This window comes from Ovis canadensis, chromosome 21 (genome assembly GCF_042477335.2).
Source record: "Ovis canadensis isolate MfBH-ARS-UI-01 breed Bighorn chromosome 21, ARS-UI_OviCan_v2, whole genome shotgun sequence".
In the NCBI taxonomy this organism is placed as follows: domain Eukaryota; kingdom Metazoa; phylum Chordata; class Mammalia; order Artiodactyla; family Bovidae; genus Ovis; species Ovis canadensis.
The window spans coordinates 60,016,458-60,039,912 of record NC_091265.1 but is presented as its reverse complement, the minus strand read 5'-3'; the positions used below and the strand labels follow the sequence as shown (position 1 = coordinate 60,039,912).

Genomic DNA, 23,455 nt, shown 5'->3' with positions numbered 1-23,455 from the left:
GGATCGCAGACCGCCTTATCGGCCAAGGCCCCACCCCCTTCCGTCTATTGAAAGCCCGGGTCACCCTGAGAAAGCCCAGGCGCGTTGGCGTGGCCTTTTCCAACTTTATTGCTCGCTAGGAACAGGAAGGGGGGCGGGGTGTTGAGCGCGGCAGTTCACCAGCCGTCCCTCCCACCCCTGGAGCTCGCCAGCGGGGTCCGGCCATCGGGTACGGGCTCTGGGTGGGCACGGTTGGGACCCTCAGTCCACCACGAACACACACGCACACTCACTCACACGGACTAATAAATATGGCCCGGACGGCGCGGCCGCCCAGCCAGCCGCCCTCGTCCGTCGGGGCCCGAAAGGCTATGCTTCCTTTCCCGGTAAAGGGTCACGGCGGCCCCTACTGGTCGCGCGCGGCACCAGGGAGGGTCCGGTCCTCCCGAGCGCAGGGCCAAAGCGGCGATCCGGCGCTGCGGCGAGAAAGGCTGCGGACCGGGAGGGGCGAAGGCTTCTGGGCCCGCGCGGCCTCAGCTCAGCACGCAGCGTTCGCGCCGGCTCAGCTGCCGGCTCAGCTTGCGGCGCCGCTGCTCCAGGCCGCGCTCCAGGCGCTCATCCTCCTCCAAGGCGCTGGGAGGGAACGGGTTCCGGTCAGCCCCAGCGGCGTCAGGGCCCACACGCTGGCCGCCGCCCGGGGCCCAGATCGGGCACTCCTCCTTGAGCCCCCACTAGCGCCTCCCCAGCTCCCGGCGCATCCCGGCCCCACTCACGTCCGCTCCTTCTGGTCCAGGTTCCGGACCAGCTCGTCTCTCTGGTTCACCAGCGACACCAGCTCCTCCAGCAGGAGTTGCTCTCGGTGCTGCTGCGCAGCCGTTTTCAGCCAGTCTGCGAGCAGAGGAGACTGAGGGTCAGGAGGCGCCAGCCCCTGTCCCGTCCTGGTCCCCGGTCCCACGGCCCCATCTCCCACCTTCAATGGCCAGCATCGCCCGTAGCTCCCGGCTCAGCAGCTCAAATCTCCGCTCCAAATCCTGCTCTTCGATGCTGAGGGGTGGGGTGCCAGGTCAGGGAAAGAATGGCCGGGAGTGTCCAGGGTTCTGACCACTCCCTGGCCCCCACCCACCTCACCATCAGTTCCCACAAAGGTCATAGGCAGGCAGAGATATACCCCAGTCCCTGCTTGGAATTCTCTCTTTCGTTTCTTATTTTTTTTAAGCAACATACAGGATCTTAGTTCCCCCACCAGGGATATGGAACCTGCACACCTTGGTGGAAGCAGGGAGTCAACCCCTGGACGGCCAGGAAGGACCTCTTCTGTTTCAACTGTTCCCCATCATCATCGTCTCCTCCCCCACCCCACCCCTTTTTAAAAAACAAGAAACAACTCAGGATTGTTTGGATGAATATTATTCATAAATGGCAAATATTAGACTAAAATTTATTCTGAAAAATGACCCAAGATGCAAAAAGGAGGCAAAACCACCTTCACCATGCAGGACTATAAAAGCAATGATGCCCAGGAAATTGCTTCTGACCCCACTCAGGAACCCAGCTCAGCTGTCTCTAGGCCTCAGTGTTCCTTACTGTAAAGGAACGGGGTCAAACGGGGGCACTCAGCACTGACCTGCCATAGTTTTCTTTGGGCCTCGATTTTCTCATTCATAAAAATAGTACCAATTTAAGAAGTATACACTTTACACAGGAAGTTATGAAAAAACATTAAGACAGCTGAGCAATTTCTCAAAAAAAAAAAGGGAAGAAAAGAAACCATAACTTTGTAGAAAGAAAAAAGCAGTGAAGAGTTCTAATCAAGGTAATTAAGTTTGCATTTGCTCTGCCCAGGTGACACTAGTGGTAAAAATCCCTCCTGCCAATGCAGAACACATAAAAAACATGGGTTCGCTCCCTGGATCAGGAAGAACCCCTGGAGCAGGGCATGGCAACCCACTCCAGTATTCTCGCCTGGAGAATCCCATGGACAGAGGAGCCTGGCGGGCTACAGTCCATGGGGTCGAAAAGAGTCAAACAGGACTGAAGCAACTTAGCACGCACACACTGCTCTGCCAGCCCTGGGTGGGCAGAGGCAGGGCCTGAGTGGGGAGGACCAGCACTCACAGCAGCTGCAGCTGGTCCTGCCTCCGGATGAGAGCGTTCTTCTTGTTGACCAGAGTGAACCACTCCTGGATCAGTACCTCCTCCTGCAGCCTGTCAGTACCTGAATCAGGCCAGGACAGTCACCAGGCCAGCTCCTGATCCCTATGTCAGGAGCAGGGAGGTGGCGGCAGGGGGTGGGGTGGGGGCGCGGGCGTGGTTTCCCTCGAGTATCCCAGAAACCAGAGCTGTGTGCCTCCAGCAAGCTGCTTCTGGGCTGCAGGCCTCAGCGTGCCCAGCTGTAAATGGGGATGGTGACCCCAGCCTCCATCCTCCCAACTCCTCCCAGGGTCAGAAAGAGCTGCAGAGCGGGCCAGATGTGGTGGCATGTGCTGGCGAGTGGACTCCGGACGCCTGTCCCACCTGACTCCATGAGGCTCCTTAGCTGCTTCTCCACCTCGGCTGCCCGCCCATCTATCTGCCTCTGTTCCTGTTCCAAGGCCTGAAGCTCCGCGCACACGTACTGACTTGTGTCCTGGAACCGTTGCTGGGGTGCAAAGCGGAGGCAAGAGACAGGGTGGGTTTGGCCCAGGCCCTGCCTAGCAAGCCCACCCATCAGCTCCTCCCACTTCAGCCCTCCTTACCAGCCCAGCATCCTCCCCTGGGCTTGGGGGCGGTTCTTCCGCAGGAGGAGTCCCACCTGCGGACAGAGACCAGGCTGAGAGACCCCACAACGGACAGTGGCCCCCAGAGGGGCCCCAGCTCAGGATCTGTGAGCCAGCTGACTTGAGCTGAGTCACCACCCCTTCAAAGCTACTCACCAGCGGGCTGCTGTGGGGCTGAGGCTGCGGGAAGACCAGGGGCAGGGCTGGGGTCAGGGCTCGTGCCTTCCTGTGGAGGAAGAGGCCAGTAAGGGCTTAGGGCTCCCCTGACAACAGGCCCAGGGGCCAGCCAGAGCCCCACTCACATGGGGAGGAGGGGCCTCCCTGCCCCAGCAGCTTCTCAGTCCAGCCCACACAGAACCCCACCTCCACCCCTTCAGGAGAAGCACCTCCTAGAGCAAAGGCCGTGGCCTTCACCACCCCGGGCCCTGTGGTTGGGCCAGTCCACTCCTGCTGGCCGAACCTCCCAGCCCCCGTTCCTGGGGCCCCACAGGGCTTTTGTGAGTCGGAGGTGAAAGGCTGTGAGGGGCGCAGCTGGGGCCTCTCCTTTCCCCTCCCGCCCCCTCCTCCGTGGAGCTGTCTCAGGCCTCCTCAGACTCCATCACCTAGCACCAGCATCTCTGATCATGGCCGGGGCCCCACACAGGCCAAACGTGGCCATCATGAGCCAGCGCCTCCATCTCCTGGCCAAAAGGGGGTCCCCCTCCCGCCTCCTCAATCCCCACACCTGAAGGATGTGTCACATGACCGTCAGAACAGAACAGGCGGCTGGACCAACTGATTTTAGCCTGGAAGAGCAGCTGGCCCCTCAGGTGCCCTGCCCCAGCAACTTGCTGGCACTTGCAGCCCTGGGGGCCCCCAACTTTCAGCTCAGCTGATAGCCTGGCCTCCTTGAAGGCTCTTGCTCTGGCCACCTTTCCAAGTCACAAGGTGAGGAGAAAGCGCTGAGCCACCCCGCTGTCCACCTGACCTGACACCTCTCTGAGACACAGCCCTGGAAGTGCCCTGCTCAGGGGACATCCTCTCTGGTCTGGGCAGGTGGCAGCCTCTTTACCAGCCACCCCCTCCCTGCCACACGCCCTGCCTGCTGACTTTACCCTCAGGCCACAACTGAGGGGGGGGGTCTCCCTAAACCTTCACCCCAATAGTGTCAGTCTCCTCACTCATCTTCTCAGTCCCCAGTCTCACTGCCAAGGCCTGTTGGCAGTTCCAACAGTAACTCCTACTGCCCCGGACCCCATCCGGACGCCACCCTCCGGCCCCAGTGGTGGACTTTCGCTTCCCCAAATCGTTTCCTCAGCCTGGAGCAGCCTCTCTCTTGGGCGGCTGGATGGCAACTTGCCCTTCATGACCCAACTCAGCCCCACCTCCTCCAGAAGCTCCTTCACCCGCTTTCTTCCTCCCTTCCTGACTTTCATGCCCCCTGAAGCCTCCTCAATCCCCACCATGGCCCCCAGGGCCTCTCCCATTACAGCTCCAACCCCACTCCCACCCCGCCATGGCTTCTGGCTACTCCTATCTCCTGAGGCAGAGGCTGGGGTCCAGAGGACACACTCAGGGTGCAGCGCGTACCAGTAATGGCGAGATGGGCATCAAACATCTGTCCGTGTGTTGGATGCGGTGGGAGCCCTGACTCATTTCATCTTTCCATCATCACTGTGAGGCAGGGACCCTTACCTTCCCCATTCTACAGATGAGGAAACTAAGGGTCAGAGATGACACTCAAACAGGGCCTGGCTTGGGCCCCACTGTCTAATCCAACAGTCTGTTCCCAAGCTTGGCCACCAATTTGCTGTCTGTCTCTGGGCCAGTCATACCTACCAGGCCTGTTTGTGTCCTTGTATGAAAAGGACATACAAGCCCCAGGCGGGTTGCAGGGCTCCAGACAGCCTTGTGAGGAAAAAAGACAGTTCCCCCCCTTTTTTTTGACAGCACCCTGCAGTGGTCCCTCAAAACCACTTTGCAAAAAAACTTTCATGTCTTTGCTTCCCATCTTCAGGAAAAGAGCAGTGATGTGGCCTGTCCAAGGTGACGCAGCCAGTGCAGACTGCTGGGCCCAGTAGAGGGCGCCATTGGAGAGTTCCGTCTCAGTGGACCTGGGGGTTCACACCCGGGACCAACTCCCTTTACACTTCACATCCCTGAGCCTGGACATTCCTACTTGCAAAACGGAGAAACGGTTGCCCCCCAGAAGGGACACTGTAGGAGTCGGTGAGGAGTTGATGAGGGGTTGTGGAGGCGGGGCAGGCCAGGAAGGAAGCAAGTGCTCAACCAACAGGGCAGGCAGAGGCGGGAAAGTGGAGAAACCCCAACCTCAGCAGCAACTGAGCTTACTCACAGCTGTTCTGATGGGAATTCCAACACTTCCTCACGTCTGACCCAAATTCCCCTTTCTACAGCCTCCTGTGTGGCCCCCTCCTCCAGAAAGCCCAGAGGCACTTGGGCCTCCTGGCTTCAGCCTCGCCCCAGCTTCAAGCTGCCTGACTTCATCCTATCCAGGGGCAGGCCCTACCTCCTCTACAGTATGCACGGGGTGGGGGATGGGAGTGGCCAAGAAGGAAGCAGGCCCCTGCAGCCCCGTGAGTCAAATATCTCCTGTGGGACAAGGGCTGGAGGAGGGCCCTGGCTTGGAAGGACCAGACACTGGGACTTGGGCCCAGAAAAATCGAGCTTTCCTTTTTTCTTTTTCCACTGCTCATGGATGTGTATTTTAATAAGAATAATTGTGTCCAAATACAACAGGAGTTTTTCATCTCTCAAGTACAATGTAATAGAGCCTTCCCTTTTAAGATATAAAGAGCCATTGACGCACATTGAGGGGGCTTTGGCCACAGGCCAACACAGTCCAGGATAGCTGTCCAGCACAGCTCCGCTCGGTGTCTCTGATGCTCTCCCTGTCTCTCATTCATAGAGTCAACGCTGCACCACCGACCCCACACTCGGGGCTCCTGCTCTCCAGGCCAGCCTCATCGCTGCCTGTGGGAGGTGACCTTACAGGTGGTTTCCTTATGGGAGGTGACCGGCAGTTCCCTAAGTAAGACCCAAGCTTTCCTGCAACCACACGTTTACTTGTGAGGTCCCACCTCTTGAGAACCACCCCTCGGATTCTTCACCTGGGAAAAGCTGCCCATTTTATTAGCCTGGCTCAAGTGGCTACTTCTTCCAAAAAGCCTTTCCCAGTTTGTTCCCTCTTTTCCTTAGAACTCAGGGGTCATCCCCGGGCAGCCGAAGGCTTGAAGTAGCCTGACAGAGCTGCCCCTGCTGTCCAGGATGGTGCTGCTGGAGAGTCCAGGGCCTGGAAGTTGGCAGCTGTGAGTCCCTGAGCGAACCCTTGACCCCTCTAGAACAGTCTCCCTTTTAGTGTAGTGACCACAAGACTCCCTGGTGGTTCAGTTGGTAAAGAATCCTCCTGCAAGGCAGGAGACCTGGGTTCCATCCCCGAGCTGAGAAGATCCCCTGGAGAAGGGAATGGCAACCCACTCCAGTAATCTTGCCTGGGAAATCTCATGGACAGAGGAGTCTGGCGGGTTACAGTCCATGGGGTAACAAACAGAGTCAGACACAACTGAGCAACTAAACCACCACTGCAAGACACCCTGGGAAGCTGACCTGAGACCTGCAAGGGATGGGAGAACATGGGCACCCACCAGGGTCTCCCATCTCCAACTCTCCCTCATCAGAATCGAGAGGAAACTGGTCTCCAGCGTCTGGAGTTAAAGATCCAAGTCGGAGAGTCATGGAGCAGGGAGGCCCTGGAGAGCTCCCTTGAGTACAGAAACCCTGTTCCCAGCCTACAGGGAGGTGGTGGGCACCTCCAGCCGAAGAAATGCCCCAGCCCACTTGACAGTTGATGAAGACCCTGTGCTGAGTGCTGACTCCCGGAGCCTTCTGGGAACCTCCTATTACAGCCTGACTCCACTAGTGCCATCCCAAGGCTGGCAGCAAGTCAGCGGCTCCGGGCCGGGCAGGCCTTGGGCATGGGTGCCCCTGTTGAGGAGCTCGCAGGGGACTCCTCCGTGGCACCGGTGCCTCGGCGTCCAGCAGAGGCAGGTCGCCCCTACCCCCGCGCCGCCTCGCTCCCCCGACCCCGCGCCGCTGGAGGGCACTCACCGCCGCCGCTCCCGCCGCTCCGGAGTCGGGCTCGTCCCCGGAGAAGGAGCTGCTGTTCCGGAGCCGCGAGCGCCTCTTCTTCAGCAGGTCTGCGTCGCGCACGTGCGAGAAGGAGCCGTGCGCGCGGGGCGGGGGCACCGGCCCGGCCTCCGCGTTAACCGACGGCCGCCGCAGCCTCACGCCGCCGGCGGCGCCCGGCGCCCCAACCCCGTTCACCAGCCCCTCTGCTGGGGGCACGGACGCCCGGGCTCCGGGGCCGTCGGCCGGGGCGTCGGCGGAGCGCGCCTCCTGGGCGGCTACGGCCCCGCGGTCCTTGGAGGCCGCCTCGGGGGCCGCCGCGTCCACGCGGGTCGCGGCCTCCTGGGGCTGCTGGGGCGCCTCGGCGCGGTGCTCACGCAGCCGCTGCTCCAGGCCCCCGGTGTCCAGGTCGTCGGGCGGGCTCGGCTGGGCGCTGGCCACGCGGTACGTGCCCGCGCCGCCACCGCCCTCCAGCTGCACCAGCTGCAGCTCCTGCCCCGTGCAGAAGGCGCGGATCTGGCACAGGTAGGTCATGACGATCAGCTTGTCGGGCACCGACAGCAGCACCATGTCCGCCGGCTCCAGCAGCCGCGACACGCCCAGGGCCGCGAAGCCATCGAAGGCCTAGGGAGCATGCGGGAGGGTTACCCAGCGACTCGGCCGCCCCGCCCCTGCCCGCCGCGGGGGTCCCCGCGACTGGCACGCCCGGGTTTGCCCGCAGCGCCCTCGCCCTCTTATTGGGAGAAATCTAGCCACAGGATCCGCCCCCGCGTTACCCAGCAACAGCACACCAAAAGGGTGGTTTCAGGGAAAACCATCTGGTGGAAATATGCTTTGAAAAAAAAAACATAACTGAACTCAGAAAAACGAACAGTTTAAAGACCAAAAGGGTAATAAGTGGCAGAACTTCCAAAAGCCAGTGCTGGGGCCCTGAAGCCCACAGATTACTCTCCTACACACAGTCAGGATCCCAGATAGCTTGGGCCTGGCCCGGGACCCTTCTTCCCTCCTTTCCCTTCCCACCAGCCCTGCCCCTCCTCACCTGCTTGTTGTTCTGTTTAATGTTCAGGGGGTCAAGGGAGGCAAAGTCTCTGCAGGGAGAGCACTGATCAGAGGCTGGATTCCCACCATCCTCCCCTCCTCCACAGACTTCCCCATGCACTGCCACCCGCTCCAGCCGCTCACATCTTGTCTGGGTAGAATCGGTGCAGGATGGCACAGAAGGCCAAACCGTTGCGCCAGGACGTGGTGAAGTTGGTGATGCGCACACCGCGGTAGCCGGCAGTGACTTCCTGGCACCACTCCAGCAGGGACTGGCTGAAGCTGACCTGGGCAGGTGGTGCCTGGGGACACAGGGATGGGCTCAGGGAATGCGGACGTGGGACTTGCACCCTCTGTCCCTTGGGCACAAAACAGCTCCAGCTCTGGGTCTGCAGGAGTCACCGCACACTGGCCAGGGCCTTAGCGTCAGGCAAAGGGGTTTCCAGCTCCAGGGTTATCTATCAAGGTCACCTAAAAGGTCAGTGGCCCCCAGGCAAGAACAGAAGTCACCAGCAGCCACACCTCCAGGTCAGCCCAGAAAATCAGCTTTGAGGGGGTGGGGGTCCTACTCCATGCAGCCCAGGGAAGAGAGGGTAGGGGAGCCAGGGCATCCTGAGAGGGGAGGGGGCGAGGGGCTCCTGGAAGCTGAGCCCCTGTCCCACCCCACCCCAGTCAGCCAGGTGGGTCCATGCAGAGCCGCCGTTCGCTCAGCCCAGGTTAGTGGGAAGCAGTAGACTGGGCCCTCGGCGGCCCCCATCCCTACCTGGCTGCCTGGCAGCCTCCTGTCCTCTTCAGGCTCCTCTGGGGAAGAGGCCCCGGAGGGCCTGGACATCTCAGCCCCTGCCCCACTGGCCACCTGCACCTCCATCAGGCTGGCCTCTGGGAGGTTTCCCTCAGCTTCTTTTCCCTTCTCGGCTCCTGAGACCCCAGCCTCTGCTTCCTGGGCCTCAAAAATACCAGATGGGTTTTCTGAAGCCCCTGAAACTTCCACCCCTGCTTCCTTGGCCCCCCAAACCCCAGACTTGGCCTCTGAAACCCCCCAAATCCCAGTCTCCGCCTCCTGGCCCCTTGAAACTGTAGTTTCTGCCTCTGTTCCCTGGGATTCTGAAACTTCATGCTTTACAACTGGGACCCCTAAAGCCTCATATTTGAGGGTCTCCCCAAGTCCAGTCTCTGCCTCCTGGACCCCGGAAGTCCGAGCCTTTCCCTTCTCCGCCTCTAAAACTGTAGTTTCTGTCTGTTGATTCCCTAGTCCCTCACCCTCTGCCATTCCAGCCTCTGACCCTGAGAACCCTGAGCTCCTCACCTCTGTCTCCCGGGTCCTCAGGGTCTCGGTGTCCATCTCTGGGGCCCCTGAGCCCCCCACCTCTGTCTCCCGGGTCCTCAGGGTCTCGGTGTCCATCTCTGGGGCCCCTGAGCCCCCCACCTCTGTCTCCCGGGTCCTCAGGGTCTCGGTGTCCATCTCTGGGGCCCCTGAGCCCCCCACCTCTGTCTCCCGGGTCCTCAGGGTCTCGGTGTCCATCTCTGGGGCCCCTGAGCCCCCCACCTCTGTCTCCCGGGTCCTCAGGGTCTCGGTGTCCATCTCTGGGGCCCCTGAGCCCCCCACCTCTGTCTCCCGGGTCCTCAGGGTCTCGGTGTCCATCTCTGGGGCCCCTGAGCCCCCCACCTCTGTCTCCCGGGTCCTCAGGGTCTCGGTGTCCATCTCTGGGGCCCCTGAGCCCCCCACCTCTGTCTCCCGGGTCCTCAGGGTCTCCGTGTCCATCTCTGGGGCCCCTGAGCCCTCCACCTCTGTCTCCCGGGTCCTCAGGGTCTCGGTGTCCATCTCTGGGGCCCCTGAGCCCCCCACCTCTGTCTCCCGGGTCCTCAGGGTCTCGGTGTCCATCTCTGGGGCCCCTGAGCCCCCCACCTCTGTCTCCCGGGTCCTCAGGGTCTCCGTGTCCATCTCTGGGGCCCCTGAGCCCCCCACCTCTGTCTCCCGGGTCCTCAGGGTCTCCGTGTCCATCTCTGGGGCCCCTGAGCCCTCCACCTCTGTCTCCCGGGTCCTCAGGGTCTCCGTGTCCATCTCTGGGGTCCCTGAACCCCCAGCTTCAATCCCCTGGTTCTCCAGTATGTCAGCTTCTGCTACCTCAGTCTCTGTCCCTGGGACCCCTGACCTCCCTACCTCTGTCTCCTGGCTCCCTGCTATCTTGGATTTTATCTCTGAGACCCCTGAACACCCCACTTCTGTGTCCTGGGCCCCAAGTATTTCAGACTCTGCTGTCTCAGCTTCCTTTCTCTGTATCCCTGAGCACCCAGATATCTCCTGGGTCCCTAACATCTCAGTTTCCGACATCCCAGTCTCTGTCCCCAGAACTCCTGAGCCCCCAGCCTCTGTTTCCTGGATCCCCAGTGCCTTACACTCTGCCGTCCCACCCTCTGTCCCTGAGGCCCCTGAAATGCTTGTCCCTGTTTTCTGGATTCCTAGATCCTCAGACTCTGCCATCTCAGCAGTCTCTGACTCCAGGACCCCCGATCTCACTGCCTCTGTCTCCTGGGTCCCCAAGGTCTTTGCTTCTGCTGCCTCAGACACTATCTCTGGGGACCCTGAGATCTCCTGGGTCCCCGATAACTCTGACTCTGCCACTCCAGGCTCTGTCCCCAGGACCCTCGAATCCCCAGTTTCTACCTCCCAGGCCCTCAGATCCCTGGACATCACCCCTTGTTCAGCTGCTGTTAGGGGCCCCTCGTACCAGCTCACCTGGGGCCCAGCGCTTGGTGCTCCAGCAGAGGGCCCCTGCTCCAGGCCTGTCCCCCCAACACCAGGGGCTCTGCCCCTCACCTCTGCACACTCTCTCTCCTGGCCTGCAGCAGCCCTGGCCGCCTGGTCACCAAGATGCCTGGAATGCCCCGCAGGCTCTGCTGGCGTTGGGCTCAAGACTGTGGGAGCTTCATCCCTGGTCTTGACCCCTATTCTCCCCTGAGAGCCCCTTGGAGGAGCCTCAGGAGTCCCCTTGAATCTTGCCTCAGATGTCACTTCTGTGGCCTCTGGTCCCTTAGTGTCCACAGGTTTCACCTTTGACCTCTGCTCCACATCCAGGTGACCGATCTCTAAACTCTCTTCAACCTCCCCAGGTCTGACCACTGACCTCTGACTGTTCACCTCTCTGACTCCTGGCCCATGCCCAGTATCCACCCCACTAGCCTCTGCCCTGTCTCCAGCAGGCCCCTCCTCAACCTTGGGTTTCTGCCCTTCCAAAGAGTTGCTGGAGTCTCTGTTCTCAATGCCTAGGCCCAGCCCAGCTCCCTGGGCCTCTGTCCCTTCCTGAGGGCTTGCCCGAGCCTGGGTCTCCACAGCAGAATCCACTCCTGCTGGGGGAGCCCTGGAGGCTTTGGGGGCCTCATCCTCTCCTTGGTGGACTGGGGGCCAGGGGGCATCAGAGCCTTTCTGGAGCCGAGGGGCTGGAGTGGGGGCCACGTCCTGGCCTGGCTGTCTTGAGGACCTGTGGAGAGAGCAGAGAAGGATGCACTGCAGGAGCTCAGTTGTCCCCCCCGCCAGCCCCCCTCCCCACCTGCCAGACTCCTGGGACCCTGGAAAGGCAGGTTGGCGTGGGGTATACAACGTCTGAAGAGCAGACGGGGGAGAGGGGCTGGAGTTGATTCCAAAGCTCACCTTGTCTCTGGCAGGGTTCCAGGGGGCCTTGGGGCCTTGAGCCCTACCTGGCCCCCTGCTACAGTAGCTGGTTCTGAGCCCTGGCCCCGGGAGGCCCTGGCTGGGGGTGCAGGGGCACTCACAGGGGCTGGGCTGGTATCCTCAGCATTAGAAGGGCTGGCAGCTGCAGGAAGGAGGAAGGGAGAGGATGCTGAGGCTTAGGACCTGGGAATGGAAGTCACAGTCCCCCCGCCCCGGGCCAGCCCCAACCTCAGCCTGGGCCTCACCTGCCTGCCAAGGCCGCAGTCGGCCCTCTTCCTCCTCCTCACAAAGTGTCTTCAGCTCCCGAGGGGTCTCTGGGGGTGGGACATTGGGGGCACGGTCAGCGCCAGGAAGAGCCCTGTAGGTCTGACCCCCCCCTTCCCCCAACTAGAATGCTGGGCCTACCTGGGAAATGCCCCAGCCTCAGGGCACTGCCTGGGCCTAGGAGAAGACACAGGCCCACAGATGCAGAGAAAAAGAGAGAGAGATGGACAGACAGAAAAATGAAAAAGCCTTAACAACCAAAAGAGAGGGACGAGGTTGTGTGGTGAGGGGTGTCGAGCCCAGACTGCAGCCCTCTCTGTGCTTTTGGCCCAGCTGTCTCCTGGCAGCTTTGTGGGGCGGTGCACACTCAGGGCAAGGAGAGAGTCAGGGGCACGGGGCGGGGCACTGGGAACCCATCTTGCAGGACACTCAGGGCTGCTGGGCAGGCTGGGAGCCCTGGAAGCAGTGAGGTCCCTCTACTAGTCCTGCCCCAAAACAGCAAGAGGATTTTGGGCCTGGGTGATCCCCCACCCTCTTGAGGTCTTGGTGATCTCAACCTCCAGCTGGGAGCCCACCTGGCTGGGGGACACGTGCCCGTGCCTCCAGGGCTCCTGGACCATTGGCCTCCTCCTCATCGCTCTCAGCAAAGTCATCCAAGTTGCCCACGTCACTAGGTTTCATGCTCATGAGGCTCGCAAGGCTCTGCATGTCATCATCCCTGTGGATCGGAGACCAGGAGTGAGGGCTGGTGTCAGAGGTTGTGGACTAGGGCCCAGGAGGGCGGGCAGACACTCACGTGGCACGGCCCTCCCGCAGCAGCACCCCGGACAGAGTGAGGCTTAGCTCGGCCTGTACCACCTTCACTGACTTGGGCTTCAGCCGCAGCCGCAGCGGGACCTGGGTTGGCACGGGCCCTGCGTGGCGGGCCAGGTCCACCTCGGCCGTGGCCAGCACCTTCCGCTGCCCCTTGGACTCCTGGGGGCAGGGGAAGGAACATCAGTGCTGCCCCAGAGTCCCCGAGACCCCAGGCTCCCGCCCAACCCGGCCACTCACATTCTCAATGATGAACGTCCACTCTTTGGCCTCATACTGATCCACATGGGGGTCCTGGGGAGGAGGGGCACCAGTGAGTACAGGGGCTGCTGGGTCGGGGGCAGGGCAGGGAAGAGAGCCTGCGCTAGTTCAGGAGGTTTGTTTGAGGCCTTCAGACAGGCTGGTCCCTCCTGGCAGGTATGCTCCCCAGCTCCTCCTGATCCCAGCTCTCCCTCATGTGGTGGGTAAATGCCACCTCCTCCAAGGATGCTTCCTGGGCCACTCAGGCTGAGTAGGCCCCCTGACATGATTCTTGGTCTCGCCCCTCTGTTCTTTTCTATTTGGATGGATAACCCATCTCCCGTGGCCCCTGGGGTTGCAATCGCCGGCTCACTGTCCCTCTGGGCAGGAGGGCTAGAGACTCACCCGGTACAGGGTTACAGAGATGTCCACATTCTCAGGTACCATCCACACCACGGTGCCCCGGTATGGGTTCTGGATGCCCGGCTGCCAGCTATGGGCCTACAAGGAGCCGTTTGAGTCCTCCCTCCATCCTAATGCCCCCCTTCACCACTTGTCCTCATCTCCAACCTTGACCTCATCTTTTTCTCTCTTCGATGGATTCTGACCTGAATCCAACTCCAGTCCCCCAACAGCCCTCCTCCACTCATCCCATCCCCCAACTGGCCCCACGCCCCCAACTGGCCCCACCCCCAATCTGGACTCCCAGCTGACATCCTCCCCACCTTGGAGCAGATGCGTCGGTTCCGCCGGGTCCACACTACCACCAGCTTATCCGGTTGCCTGGGAGGCGAGGGGCAGGGGAGAGGGGGCCACTCAGTCAGGCCCACCCAGCCTCTCCATCTCTTCCACAGTCTTCCTTGGGCCCGCATCCCCCTCCCCCAGCCCCCTTATCTGGGGCCACAAGGAGCAGGGTGGGGCTGTCAAGGCAGGGTGAGGCCTGGGCCAGAGGGCAAAGGCCTGTGGGTTGACAAGGATTATGAAGAAAGTCATACAGAGACACAGGCACATACAGGGACAAAGACAGCAACCCAACAAGGACCTGCAAGACACACAGACTCTGAGACAGCGAAAGAGACAAACTTGGAGTAAAAGGAGTCCATTCACTCACAAATATTTGTAGAGTGCACACTATAACCCCCGTCCACGCCAAGGAGAGGCTAGACCCTGCTGGAGCAGGAATGGGTCGTGTGAGGGTCTGGAGAAGGTAGGCTCCAGGCAGAGGGGATGGCAAGTGCCAGGGTCCGAGGATGGGGGTAGGTGTAGGGTCGGGCAGGGGGGCAGAGGCTGGCAAACAGAAAGGCACAGGGTCAGCTTGTCATTTGATACCCTCCCAGGACCTTCCACGCCCAGCCCTTCTCTTTGCAGGGACCCCTATTCCCACAAGGGACATCTAAGCTGAACAGCATAAGCTGGGGAAGAGGCAAAGAGATGCAGGGAGACAGAGACAAAGCCAGAGGAGCGAGTCGCCAGGCACGTGGCTGGGCCTGGGAGGGAGAGGCCGAGTGCTGCCCAAGAGGGTGGGGAGGGCTCGGGGATCATCAGGCAGAGGGGGCAACACAAGAGCCCTCCGTGCCTGTACCCAGTCCCATGCCAGGACACTCAGGTTCACCCAGCTCACAGCCCCTCTGGAGGCTGAGCCAGGATAACTGGTTCTCCTGTCATCTTCCAGGGGATGCTGAGACCAGAGAGGTTAGGGGCCGGGCAAGGGCACACACCTGAGCCTAGTGCCCCTCCTGGACCCTCCACTGCAGGCGACAGCTAAGGGCAGCCATGGGGCCTTCCCAGAAAAGGGAAGCCGACTGTGGGAGCCTGGGGAGGGCGGGGCCTGCTCGGGCAGCCTGACTCAGGCGGGGCACACCCTCCCGGGGAGCTGTGACCCGGGCAGGGGCAGCTTCCTAGCCGGGGCTCCAGGCAAGAAAGTCCAGGAGGCCCTGCCTGCCCGTTGTGACTCAGACACATTGACACTGCCCACACCCTCAGCCAGCTCTCTGCGATCATGCCCAGCATCCCCCCTGGCTTCACCCAGGATGCTGGGGCAGAAGACAGAAGCCACAGGTCAGAGTTCAAGTCCCACCCCAGTGCTGTGTTACCCCAGCCAGCTCCTGGGCCTTTCTGGGCCTCGCTGAATGGTGTGAAGCACACTCTGGCTGGCCCGGTCAAGATCAGGGATATGACAGCTGCCCAAGGGACCCCAGGCCTCCTGCTCACTCCCCTCTCTTTGGACCCTCTGGTCCCTTCCTGTCCCTTCTCTTGGGAGCCTAAATTTAGCCCCGCCTGGCGGGTGAGGCCCCCACAGCTGCGCTATAATCCAGCCAAGGGAAGCTGACACCAAGGAGCACGTATATTTAGGGTGTGACGCAGGGGCCGGGGCAGCTGCGGCTAGGGGCGTGTGAACCAGATGCCCCCAGGCCCTTTGGTAGTCCAGGTCAGGGTCCTGCATCCCCTGACACATCTCCCCCCACCCCACCACCTTGCCTTCTCCAGGCTCTCTCCTCTGGGACCCACAACCTCCAAAACCCTCGGGCCCCTTTAAGCTGCTGCCTGCCTCCCTCCTCATCACTCCCAGCGCTCAGTTTCCCCTTTTAAGGATATTATGGAGATGAGGCCCAGGGCCCACTCCAGCTGAAGGGGCGGGTGGTTCCTCTGGTTCAACAAACAGGCAGAGGAGGAGGGGGCACCATCCTTATTCTGAGCTATACTGAGGTCATGGAGTTGGTTGTCCCAGGCCCTCCACCCACGGATCTGAAAACTTGCCCCCTTTTCTGATGTTCACCTTGAACCACCCCTCTGGCCAGAAATATGAGGCCACACTTTCCTCAGCTCTGATCGCAGCTGAGGAAAGTGTGGGCCCACACAGATCCTCAGGCCTGGAACTCCTGACCTCCACTCCCCAAAGGCTGCCCACAGTCCCCCGACTCTGGGGATCCCCTAGAGTCGCCAGGGCCCTTCTCTGTGTCTGGGTCCCCAGGACCCTGGCTGGAGTGGGCGGTCTCTTTGGCCACTGGACAGAGGTCAGGGTTCTCAGGCCCCCGGATGGGGTCCCAGCCAGTTTGGGGAGTCCCCCAGGCTTCCCTCCCACTCACCATTTCTTGGTGCACTCCACCACCAGCTCGTGGTAACAGGCCACAAACTGGAATTTGGCGGCCCGCTTGCCCACGCGCTGCAAGCGCTTCCACACTGAGGTCATGGCCCCGCCGCCTCCGCCGCCCGCTCCTCAGACCCGGGACTCCCGCTAGTCCGCGACCGCTGGCCCGGCCCAGGTCCCCATGGCCTCCAGGATCCTATCCGCGCCGCCCGCCCCGTCCGTGCGGAGGGGTCCGAGGCGCGGGATCCGGGGCCGCTCTTTCCGCCGCGGCCGCCGCAGGGGCCCGCCGGTGATCTGGCCGCCTCGGCGGGGTCGTCTGGGGCGCGTCGGGTTGCTGGAGCGCTGAGCGGCGAGCGCGCCGTTTCCTGGAGCCGCACCCCCGTCGGAAGGCGGGCGGGGCTCCGGCGGGAGGCGGGGGCCGGGGCGGGAGCGCGGGGGCGGGGCGGCCCGGCTTCCGGGGCCTAGCGCGGGAGGGAGAGCGGGGTCGAGGGGGACGTCTAGACCGCAGCGTCCGCCTGTTGCGAGCCGAGGCGGTGTGGAGGCGCGGGCGGGGTAAGGGGGCGCGCGCTCCGGGGCAGGGGGCCACCAGCAATTGGTGCCGCCCGCGAGAGCGCTGCCCGGCCGCCTCCCTTCCTGCCCGCAGCCCTGCGAGGTACGTACCGGTGGCCCCATTACACAGGCTGGGGAAATAGAGACCAGAAAGGAGAAGAGACGTAAAGGGTCTCAGTGCGCTGAGCCAGAGCCAGCTGGGGAGACAGACGCCTGCTGCCACCCACGTGTTAACCAGAGGAGGAAGGACCAGGGTCAGGGGCCAACCCCGGTGGCCCTACGGTGAGCAGCACCCACTTGCCAGCCTCTAGACCTGGCTCTCCAGCTGTCAAGTGGGAAGGCAGTTCCAACACCCCACAAGCAGCTGACCTCCAACAAGAGTGTGACCTTGGGCAAAGTACCAACGCTCTGAGCCTCAGTTTTTACCTCTGCAAAATAGGGATAATTATAGTTGCACCTTTTACATCACTGAGAATGAAACCTTGGAAAGCATTTAGTGTGGAATCTGGCTGATCTTTGCCAGGTCTTACTAAATGAAATCCGTTATCGTGGAGAGTAAAAGTGTGTGTTTACTCTCCCTCCCCTGGAAAGCCTGCCGCGGGGCGTTAACCACTGTGTTCACACCTAGATTAGAGCCCTTATCGCCAGCCCGCCTGCTGGGTCATGAACCGCTGCAGGTGTCAGGCCCAGAGTTAGGAGAACAGCCCTAGAGCAGCACACTGGCCTGTTCCCTCTGTCATTGCAAACGCTCTGCTAGGCTTGTGAATGGACAGAAGCCTGGTCCTTGATAAATGCTCAGTCTGAACAGGACGTCTGACTGCCAGGAGTGTCAGCTGAGTTCTGTCCAGGACGCAAGTGACTGCGCAGCGGACGTGGGGACAGGCAGCCAGCCGGTAAGCCTAACTGTGCAACTTCGAGGTCCTTTCCTCTTTGTTTCAGGAAGTTGTGGGGTATTGTGTGCGCGAAAGCCTTAGCACCCACCACTCGCAAATGTGCAGACTTATCTGGGGGACGAGGGAAAAAAGCTGACACCCCGGTTTAGCTGCAAGACCCAGCTCGTGGCTCTCCACTGTAAAAGAAAGCCTTTTATGTACAACTCTAAAGGTCCCAGGTGCTGTAGAGGGGGAGCCAGGCAGAGAATGGGGGTATTTGGCCGCTGGGAGTGTCTCAGGCATTAAAACCCACAGCCCCATCACCCCTCCAGGGCTTGCCTAGACTCTGGGGGGGGCCTCGGGCACTGGGGCTCCATCCCTTTCTGCTTCTGCAACTCTTTCCTCCCGCCCATTGGTCACTCGTTCCCGAGGCCCTTCCAGGAGGCGCTTTCCCCTCTCAAGCCCAGGGCCCCTCGGCCCGGCCTGCTTGCCCGGGCCCACCCATTTCCTGTGCCGCCTCAACTCCGCCCCAACTTGGGGTGGAAAGTTTCTCTCCTCGAGATGGGCGGCTGCTTCTCCTTCCTTCCCGGCCGGCCAGGAAAGCCCGAAGCGAGTGGGTAGGCTGGTTGGGCTCCAGGCCTCCAGCCAGAGAGGGGAAGTGACTCGCCCGCAATCACACAACCGCGAGACACGCCGAGCCAGCTTGGACCGATGGGCAGGCAACTCTGCCCGGGGAGCGAGGTTTCGCACCCGGCCGCAGCCCAACCTCTTCCAACGCGGGGTCTCGGGCGCCACCCGCTGGCGGAGCGCGGGGCAGCACCTGTCAGAATCACCGCTATCTTCCCGCCCGAGCCAAGCAGTCAGAACACACCAATGCTGAGACAGTGTTTATTTATCTATGAGCCAAAGAGGCTGACCCCTAAACTTAAATATCCAGCACGAAGCCTTGGCCCTCCTGACCTTGGATGGTGCAGGAATGGGTCCTGGAGAGCCCCTGTCTAGGGCAGTGGAACCCAGGGGCCAGAGGTGGGATGCCCCTGAGCCAGGAGCTGCCAACAGCAGCGAAGGTGAAGAGACAGGAGCCAGGCCACTCAATCCCAGTCCCAGAGATGCCAAGGGAAGTGCTTTGGACCCCACTGCCGGACTGAAGGTCGGCCACGCTGGAGGTCCCACAGGTGGGATAAGTGGAGGACCAGTGCCATGGGCAGAGGCTATGGCCCAGGTACCCGCCCCAGTGCCAGCTAATCCAAGACATGAGAGGGTGGGCAGCTTTGCCTCCGTGGGGCCCAGACCCTGCCCTCCTGTGAGGTGAGGTGGTATGGGGGAAAGCAGGCACCACAGTCCGAGTACTTGCTGAGGGGTGAGTTTCTGAGCCTTTTTCGTGGGTGCATGCCCCCACCCTCCCAGCTCTCAGAGGCTGATGTGGAAGGCATCCTGCAGCCACTGGTCCCGGACATTGTGTGTCTGGGGCACAGTGAGGGGTGGCGGGTCTGGGGGCAGGCTAGCATCTGGAGGCTCCTCGTCATCAGACAGGCCAGCGTCGGGTGGGTAGGAGCTGTCTGAGTGCAGGGAGGACGACAGGTCCTGGCACAGGCTCAAGTCTTGGCACAGGTGCTTATAGTCCTGGATCGACTCATACAGGCCCCACAGCTGGCACAGCAGGGACATGTCCAGCTGCCGCAGGCCCACCTGCAAAAGACTGAAAGTGGGCTGGGGTTGGAGTGCCAGCCACCCCTCCGCCCATGCCATTCTTCCCAAGCACAGGTTTCTGTGGACAGCTTTGAATCTTTAGGCAAGTCAGTAACCCCTATCTGCAGGACAGGGACAAGACAGCAGAATGGAAAGAACACTAGTAAAGCATTTAAAAATACATGGTAACTATCGCCAATAAACATAGCTATAATTATTACCGTATCCCCTCTAACCCAACTGGCTTCTTTCTGTCGTTCCACTAGACCCAGACCGCGTTGCCTGTGGACCCCGCCCCGAACGCGCCTGGACTCTCGAGCTTGGTGGCTGCCCCGTCGCCCCCCAACGCCTAGCTGACCGAGGCCCAGCTACTCACCATTTCCTTGCGCAGCGCCGCTAGCGCCGAGTCGAGGTTGACAGGGCGACGTGAGCCAGGAGTACCCGCGGCAGTTCCCGCGTTGGCGGCGCCGGTGGCTTGGCGGGGCCCGTCCGGGACGCGGGCGGCTCGGCTCAGCTCATCGTGGATGCGGCTGCGCTGACTGTAGACGCGCTCTAGCTCTCTCCACGAGCCCCCGCTCGCGTTGAGAAGACCGCTGAGGCCGCGCGGTAACGGCGGGAGACCAGCCAGGGCGCAGCCCGCGCCGCTCGGCGCCTCGGCAGAAGGCAGCCCATTCATGGCCGGGCGGATACCAGAGGATGATGCCGCCTCTTTTTCGCCAACGCTCCGCCCGGGCCACGGCCCGCAGGCCCCGCACCCCGCGGCCCCGCCACCAGAGCCCAGCCGCCGCCCGCAGGCCGCGCTTTGTTCCCACCCGGACTCCTCCGACTCCGCCCCTGCCCCACCCCCTCCGCGTGGGCGGGGCCTGTCTTAAAAGGGCAACAGCTCTGTGCGCCCACGTTGCCCCAGGAGACCAGAGAAAAGGGCATTGGCCACCGATAGAAGGGAAGCAGGTAAAAAGGAGGGAAGAGGTTAAAAGCGGAGGGTGCGGTTCCTCCCCCTCCCCAACACTGTTTATTCCGGCCAATTACAACTCTCAAGGAAAAGGATCTAAAGGGGGTGGGGTGTGGTCAGGAGACAGATTAAGACCATCCTTGATCCCTATCTGACTACATCCTGTCAGTATCTGGGTACCTGGTCTGGGCCTGAGGTGGGACAGGATGATGGTGTCTGGATGCTTGGGGGAAGAAAGGGAAGCTACCGAGGGGACTGGAACCCCAAATCTCTCTCAAGGGTGGGGAATAGCGCTGGATGGCTGGGGAGGTTCCAGGATTCCTTCAGAGATCCACGCCTCCTGTTTCTGCTTTTGAGGTTGGGGCCTCCTCACCAGAAAAAAAGAAAAAATAGCACATAGTCCTCTGCCACCTCATCCTTTGAGTGGGGATACTGAGCAGAAACAAACCCCACTCATTTCTCAGGGCATCAAGGAGACCAGACTGTGATACCATGAAAGACCAAAAGCAGGGAAAAGACGAGTGGAGCTGGGACTTGCATGCACACTCAGAACCAAAAAAAAGAACGAACCACACAAGAGGAACAGCTGTTTTTCTACAGGGTTTTTCTCAGGAGAGGTTTTTTAGTGTTGCAGCTGCTGCAGACTACGCAGGGCTTCAGCACACGCCCGGATAAGGCTACACAGCTGGATGCTAGTCTCCAGGGAGGTGCTAGAGCCCAGCTCAGCTGAGGCCCAGGTCAGCTTCTGCAGGAGAGCCTCCTGTGTGCAGGCCACCACATCTGCATTTGGAAGCACAGCAGGAGGGGGTGGCCCCTGGACTGCCTTAAGCCCTGCTGCAGCTCCCTCACAGTGTTCAGGACGGGGTACTGGCGGCTGAGGGGCAGGCCGAGAGCTCAAGGGGGGCTCCGAGGCAGAGGCGAGCTGGTGCTCCCGAGCTTGGGAGAGGGCAGCCTGGGCATTCAGAGCTAAAAAAGGAGAAAGCCAGTGGAATGATCAGGATATACCTGGCCCCACATCAGCCCTAAGACACTTCCCCTACCCTTCACTGTTCTGCTCTCTCTGTACTTGAGATGTATTCCCTGCCCCAGTATAAGAGAACACATCCATTTTCTTTTTTGTATCAGAGGTATTTACGCCCTTGCTTAAAGAGCATAAGGCCTTCTCTCATCAGAACTATGCCTAATAAGCTCAGGCTCGGGTGTCTGGCACACAGTAGGTGCTTAGTGCTCTTACTGAGTGAATGGCCGTTTCTAGGAGAAAGGAGAACGCAACTCACCCTTGCCCCACCCACAACTACCACTCTCACCTCCCAACTACTGTTCCTGAGTCTCTATCACTAAGCACCCTCGACCCCTCACCCGGGTTATCTTTATCCACGTCTGAATCGAGCTCCTGACAAGCCACGCAGTAGATTTTCCGCTGTTTGTCTTGGAGGAGGATCGTCTAGGGGCCAGAAAGCACAGGGAGCAGGGGTGAGACCGGCGACGGGGTTCAGAGGGGAGAGAAGGGGAAAGGGCCGTGTGGCCTGGTCCGCGGCCCCAGCCTGGATCCCACGTCCCGAGTATCTCCTCACCCCACAGTCAGCACAGGTCTCGCCCAGCATGCGGTAACCACGCAGCAGGTAGTCGCCCATGAGCCGGGAGATGCGATCCTGTCGCTCCCGCCGCGCTTGCAGCACCTTCGTCTCCGCTTCGGTCGGGGGCTCCCAGGAAAAGTCGTCGACTTCTGGGGGAAGAGAGGCACAAGGGGCCGGAAGGTCTTGCTGAAGCAAGGTGCCGCCCGAACCACGAAGCCACAGGCCCCCACAATCCATGGCCTCACCAGCGCCGTTTAGGGCCATGTTGCCGTTGTCGCCGCTAGACTCACCGGAAGTGACGCACAAGCAGCGCGCCTTCTGCTTCCCCGCCCTTCCCTGTCGGGCCGAGAGTGAGGGCGGAAATGACGCTCTCTCTGCTCCTCCGACGTCGCGATGCCCAGAGTGGGGCGTGTCTGCTGCAGTCTGGACCCTGTCCCACTGGCACGCCCCTCGGTGGGATTCTGTGGACAAAAACTTTTCGACTGGCTGGGCGTCAGGAGGGGCGTCTCTCTGATAATGCCACTCAGGTCTCTGGACCCGAAAGTGACAGTGCAGGGTCGCTCTTCCCGCCGCAGTTGGAGGGGATCGCTTGGCTTGAGAAATCTCCGCTGGCCTCCGCCTCCCTGGTGTTTCCCTTTCCGCACTGGCAGGATCCGGGACAGGCGGGGCGGTTGGCATCATCGCAACACCACTCTTGATAATAACAAACGGCCCCTTCCGCGTGCGTGGAGCGTCCTCGGGCCTCACTCGTTCGCCATTCAATTGGCAAAGCAGGCCAGGCAACGAAAGTTCTCCCCGTCAGTTGTTCAGTCGCCAAGTCGTGTCCAACTCTAGGACCCCAGGGACTGCAGCACGCTAGGCTCCCCTGTCCTTCACTATCTCCCAGAGTTTGCTGAAACTCATGTCCATTGAGTCAGTGATGCCGTCCAACCATCTCATGCTCTGTTGCCCTCTTCTCCTTTTGCTTTCAATATTTTCCCGACGTCAGGGTCTTTTCGAATGAGTCGCCTTTTCGCATCAGGTGGCCAAAGTATTGGAGCTTCAGCATCAGTTCTTCCAATGAATATTCAGGGTTGATCTCCTTTGGGATTAAATGGTTTGGTCTCCTTGCTGTCCAAAGGACCACAGTTCAAAAGCATCAGTTCTTCCGCGCTTAGCCTTTTTTGTGATCCAGCTCTCATATCCCTACGTGACTATGGGAAAACCATAGCTTTGACTATACATACGGACCTTTGTCTGCAAAGTCTATACCTTCCAGCTTATTTCAAGACCCCTCCCCTTCTGCATGTTCAGTGTTCCAGTGTGCCCACCCCACTACCCCCTCCATCCCCATCCAAAGGCCTGGGACTGATGCAAAGTCAGCGCCTAAGCAGGTTTTTTATTTTGTTGACGTTGGCGCGCTCAAAAAGCCAGCTAATGGAGGCGGAGGTCGGGTGGGGTGATGGTGGCAATCGCTGTGCTGGACATGTGCTGTTTCGGTCCCAGCTGCATGCTGGAGAGTGGGGGTGAGGGGTTTATTATGCGTGCCTGTGACCCTTTTGGGGGTTCCACGTGGTGAAGTGGTAAAGAATCTTCAGGCAACACAGAGCAGATTCGATCCCTGCTGCCGCTGCTGCTAAGTCGTTTCAGTCGTGACTGACTCTGTGCGACCCCAATGACGGCAGCCCACCAGGCTCCCCGGTCCCTGGGATTCTCCAGGCAAGAACACTGGAGTGGGTTGCCATTTCCTTCTCCAATGCATGAAAGTGAAAAGTGAAAGTGAAGTCGCTCAGTCGTGTCTGACTCCATGGACTGTATAGCCTACCAGGCTCCTCCGTCCATGGGAGTTTCCAGGCAAGAG

General features: G+C 60.7%; 3 protein-coding genes and 1 long non-coding RNA gene across 23 annotated transcripts; 1 reads left to right on the top strand and 3 right to left on the bottom strand.

Moving 5' to 3' along the window:
• Positions 1 to 84: 84 nt before the first annotated feature.
• Positions 85 to 16,371, bottom strand: EHBP1L1 (EH domain binding protein 1 like 1). 18 transcript variants are annotated; one of them, XM_069566227.1, is made up of 21 exons: positions 15,975 to 16,343; positions 13,614 to 13,671; positions 13,294 to 13,389; positions 12,889 to 12,942; positions 12,632 to 12,810; positions 12,411 to 12,553; positions 11,977 to 12,012; positions 11,817 to 11,885; positions 11,551 to 11,713; positions 9,208 to 11,380; positions 8,665 to 8,847; positions 8,046 to 8,203; positions 7,903 to 7,951; positions 6,843 to 7,484; positions 2,892 to 2,961; positions 2,715 to 2,770; positions 2,494 to 2,617; positions 2,095 to 2,194; positions 950 to 1,023; positions 753 to 867; positions 85 to 612 (listed from the first exon to the last, which is right to left on the bottom strand). In XM_069566227.1, the coding sequence occupies exons 1-21, from the start codon at positions 16,076 to 16,078 to the stop codon at positions 513 to 515; spliced, it is 4,746 nt and encodes a 1,581-aa protein (XP_069422328.1). In that variant the 5' UTR covers positions 16,079 to 16,343; the 3' UTR covers positions 85 to 512. The 18 variants fall into 18 exon arrangements, with proteins under 18 accessions (XP_069422328.1, XP_069422329.1, XP_069422334.1 ...); XM_069566228.1 differs by having other exon boundaries at positions 8,665 to 8,841; XM_069566233.1 differs by having other exon boundaries at positions 10,639 to 11,380.
• Positions 16,372 to 16,389: 18 nt separating this feature from the next.
• Positions 16,390 to 20,188, top strand: LOC138427049 (uncharacterized). Its single transcript, XR_011251880.1, has 3 exons — positions 16,390 to 16,628; positions 17,283 to 17,418; positions 19,353 to 20,188. It is a non-coding gene; the product is annotated as an uncharacterized lncRNA (long non-coding RNA).
• On the bottom strand, positions 18,272 to 21,004 carry FAM89B (family with sequence similarity 89 member B). Its single transcript, XM_069566256.1, has 2 exons — positions 19,463 to 21,004; positions 18,272 to 19,086 (listed from the first exon to the last, which is right to left on the bottom strand). The coding sequence occupies exons 1-2, from the start codon at positions 19,760 to 19,762 to the stop codon at positions 18,808 to 18,810; spliced, it is 579 nt and encodes a 192-aa protein (XP_069422357.1). The 5' UTR covers positions 19,763 to 21,004; the 3' UTR covers positions 18,272 to 18,807.
• ZNRD2 (zinc ribbon domain containing 2) lies at positions 20,057 to 23,199 on the bottom strand. 3 transcript variants are annotated; one of them, XM_069566253.1, is made up of 4 exons: positions 21,861 to 23,199; positions 21,613 to 21,764; positions 21,398 to 21,482; positions 20,057 to 21,004 (listed from the first exon to the last, which is right to left on the bottom strand). In XM_069566253.1, the coding sequence occupies exons 1-4, from the start codon at positions 22,294 to 22,296 to the stop codon at positions 20,661 to 20,663; spliced, it is 1,017 nt and encodes a 338-aa protein (XP_069422354.1). In that variant the 5' UTR covers positions 22,297 to 23,199; the 3' UTR covers positions 20,057 to 20,660. The 3 variants fall into 3 exon arrangements, with proteins under 3 accessions (XP_069422354.1, XP_069422355.1, XP_069422353.1); XM_069566254.1 differs by having other exon boundaries at positions 21,906 to 23,199; XM_069566252.1 differs by having other exon boundaries at positions 21,613 to 23,199.
• Between the last annotated feature and the right edge of the window lie 256 nt (positions 23,200 to 23,455).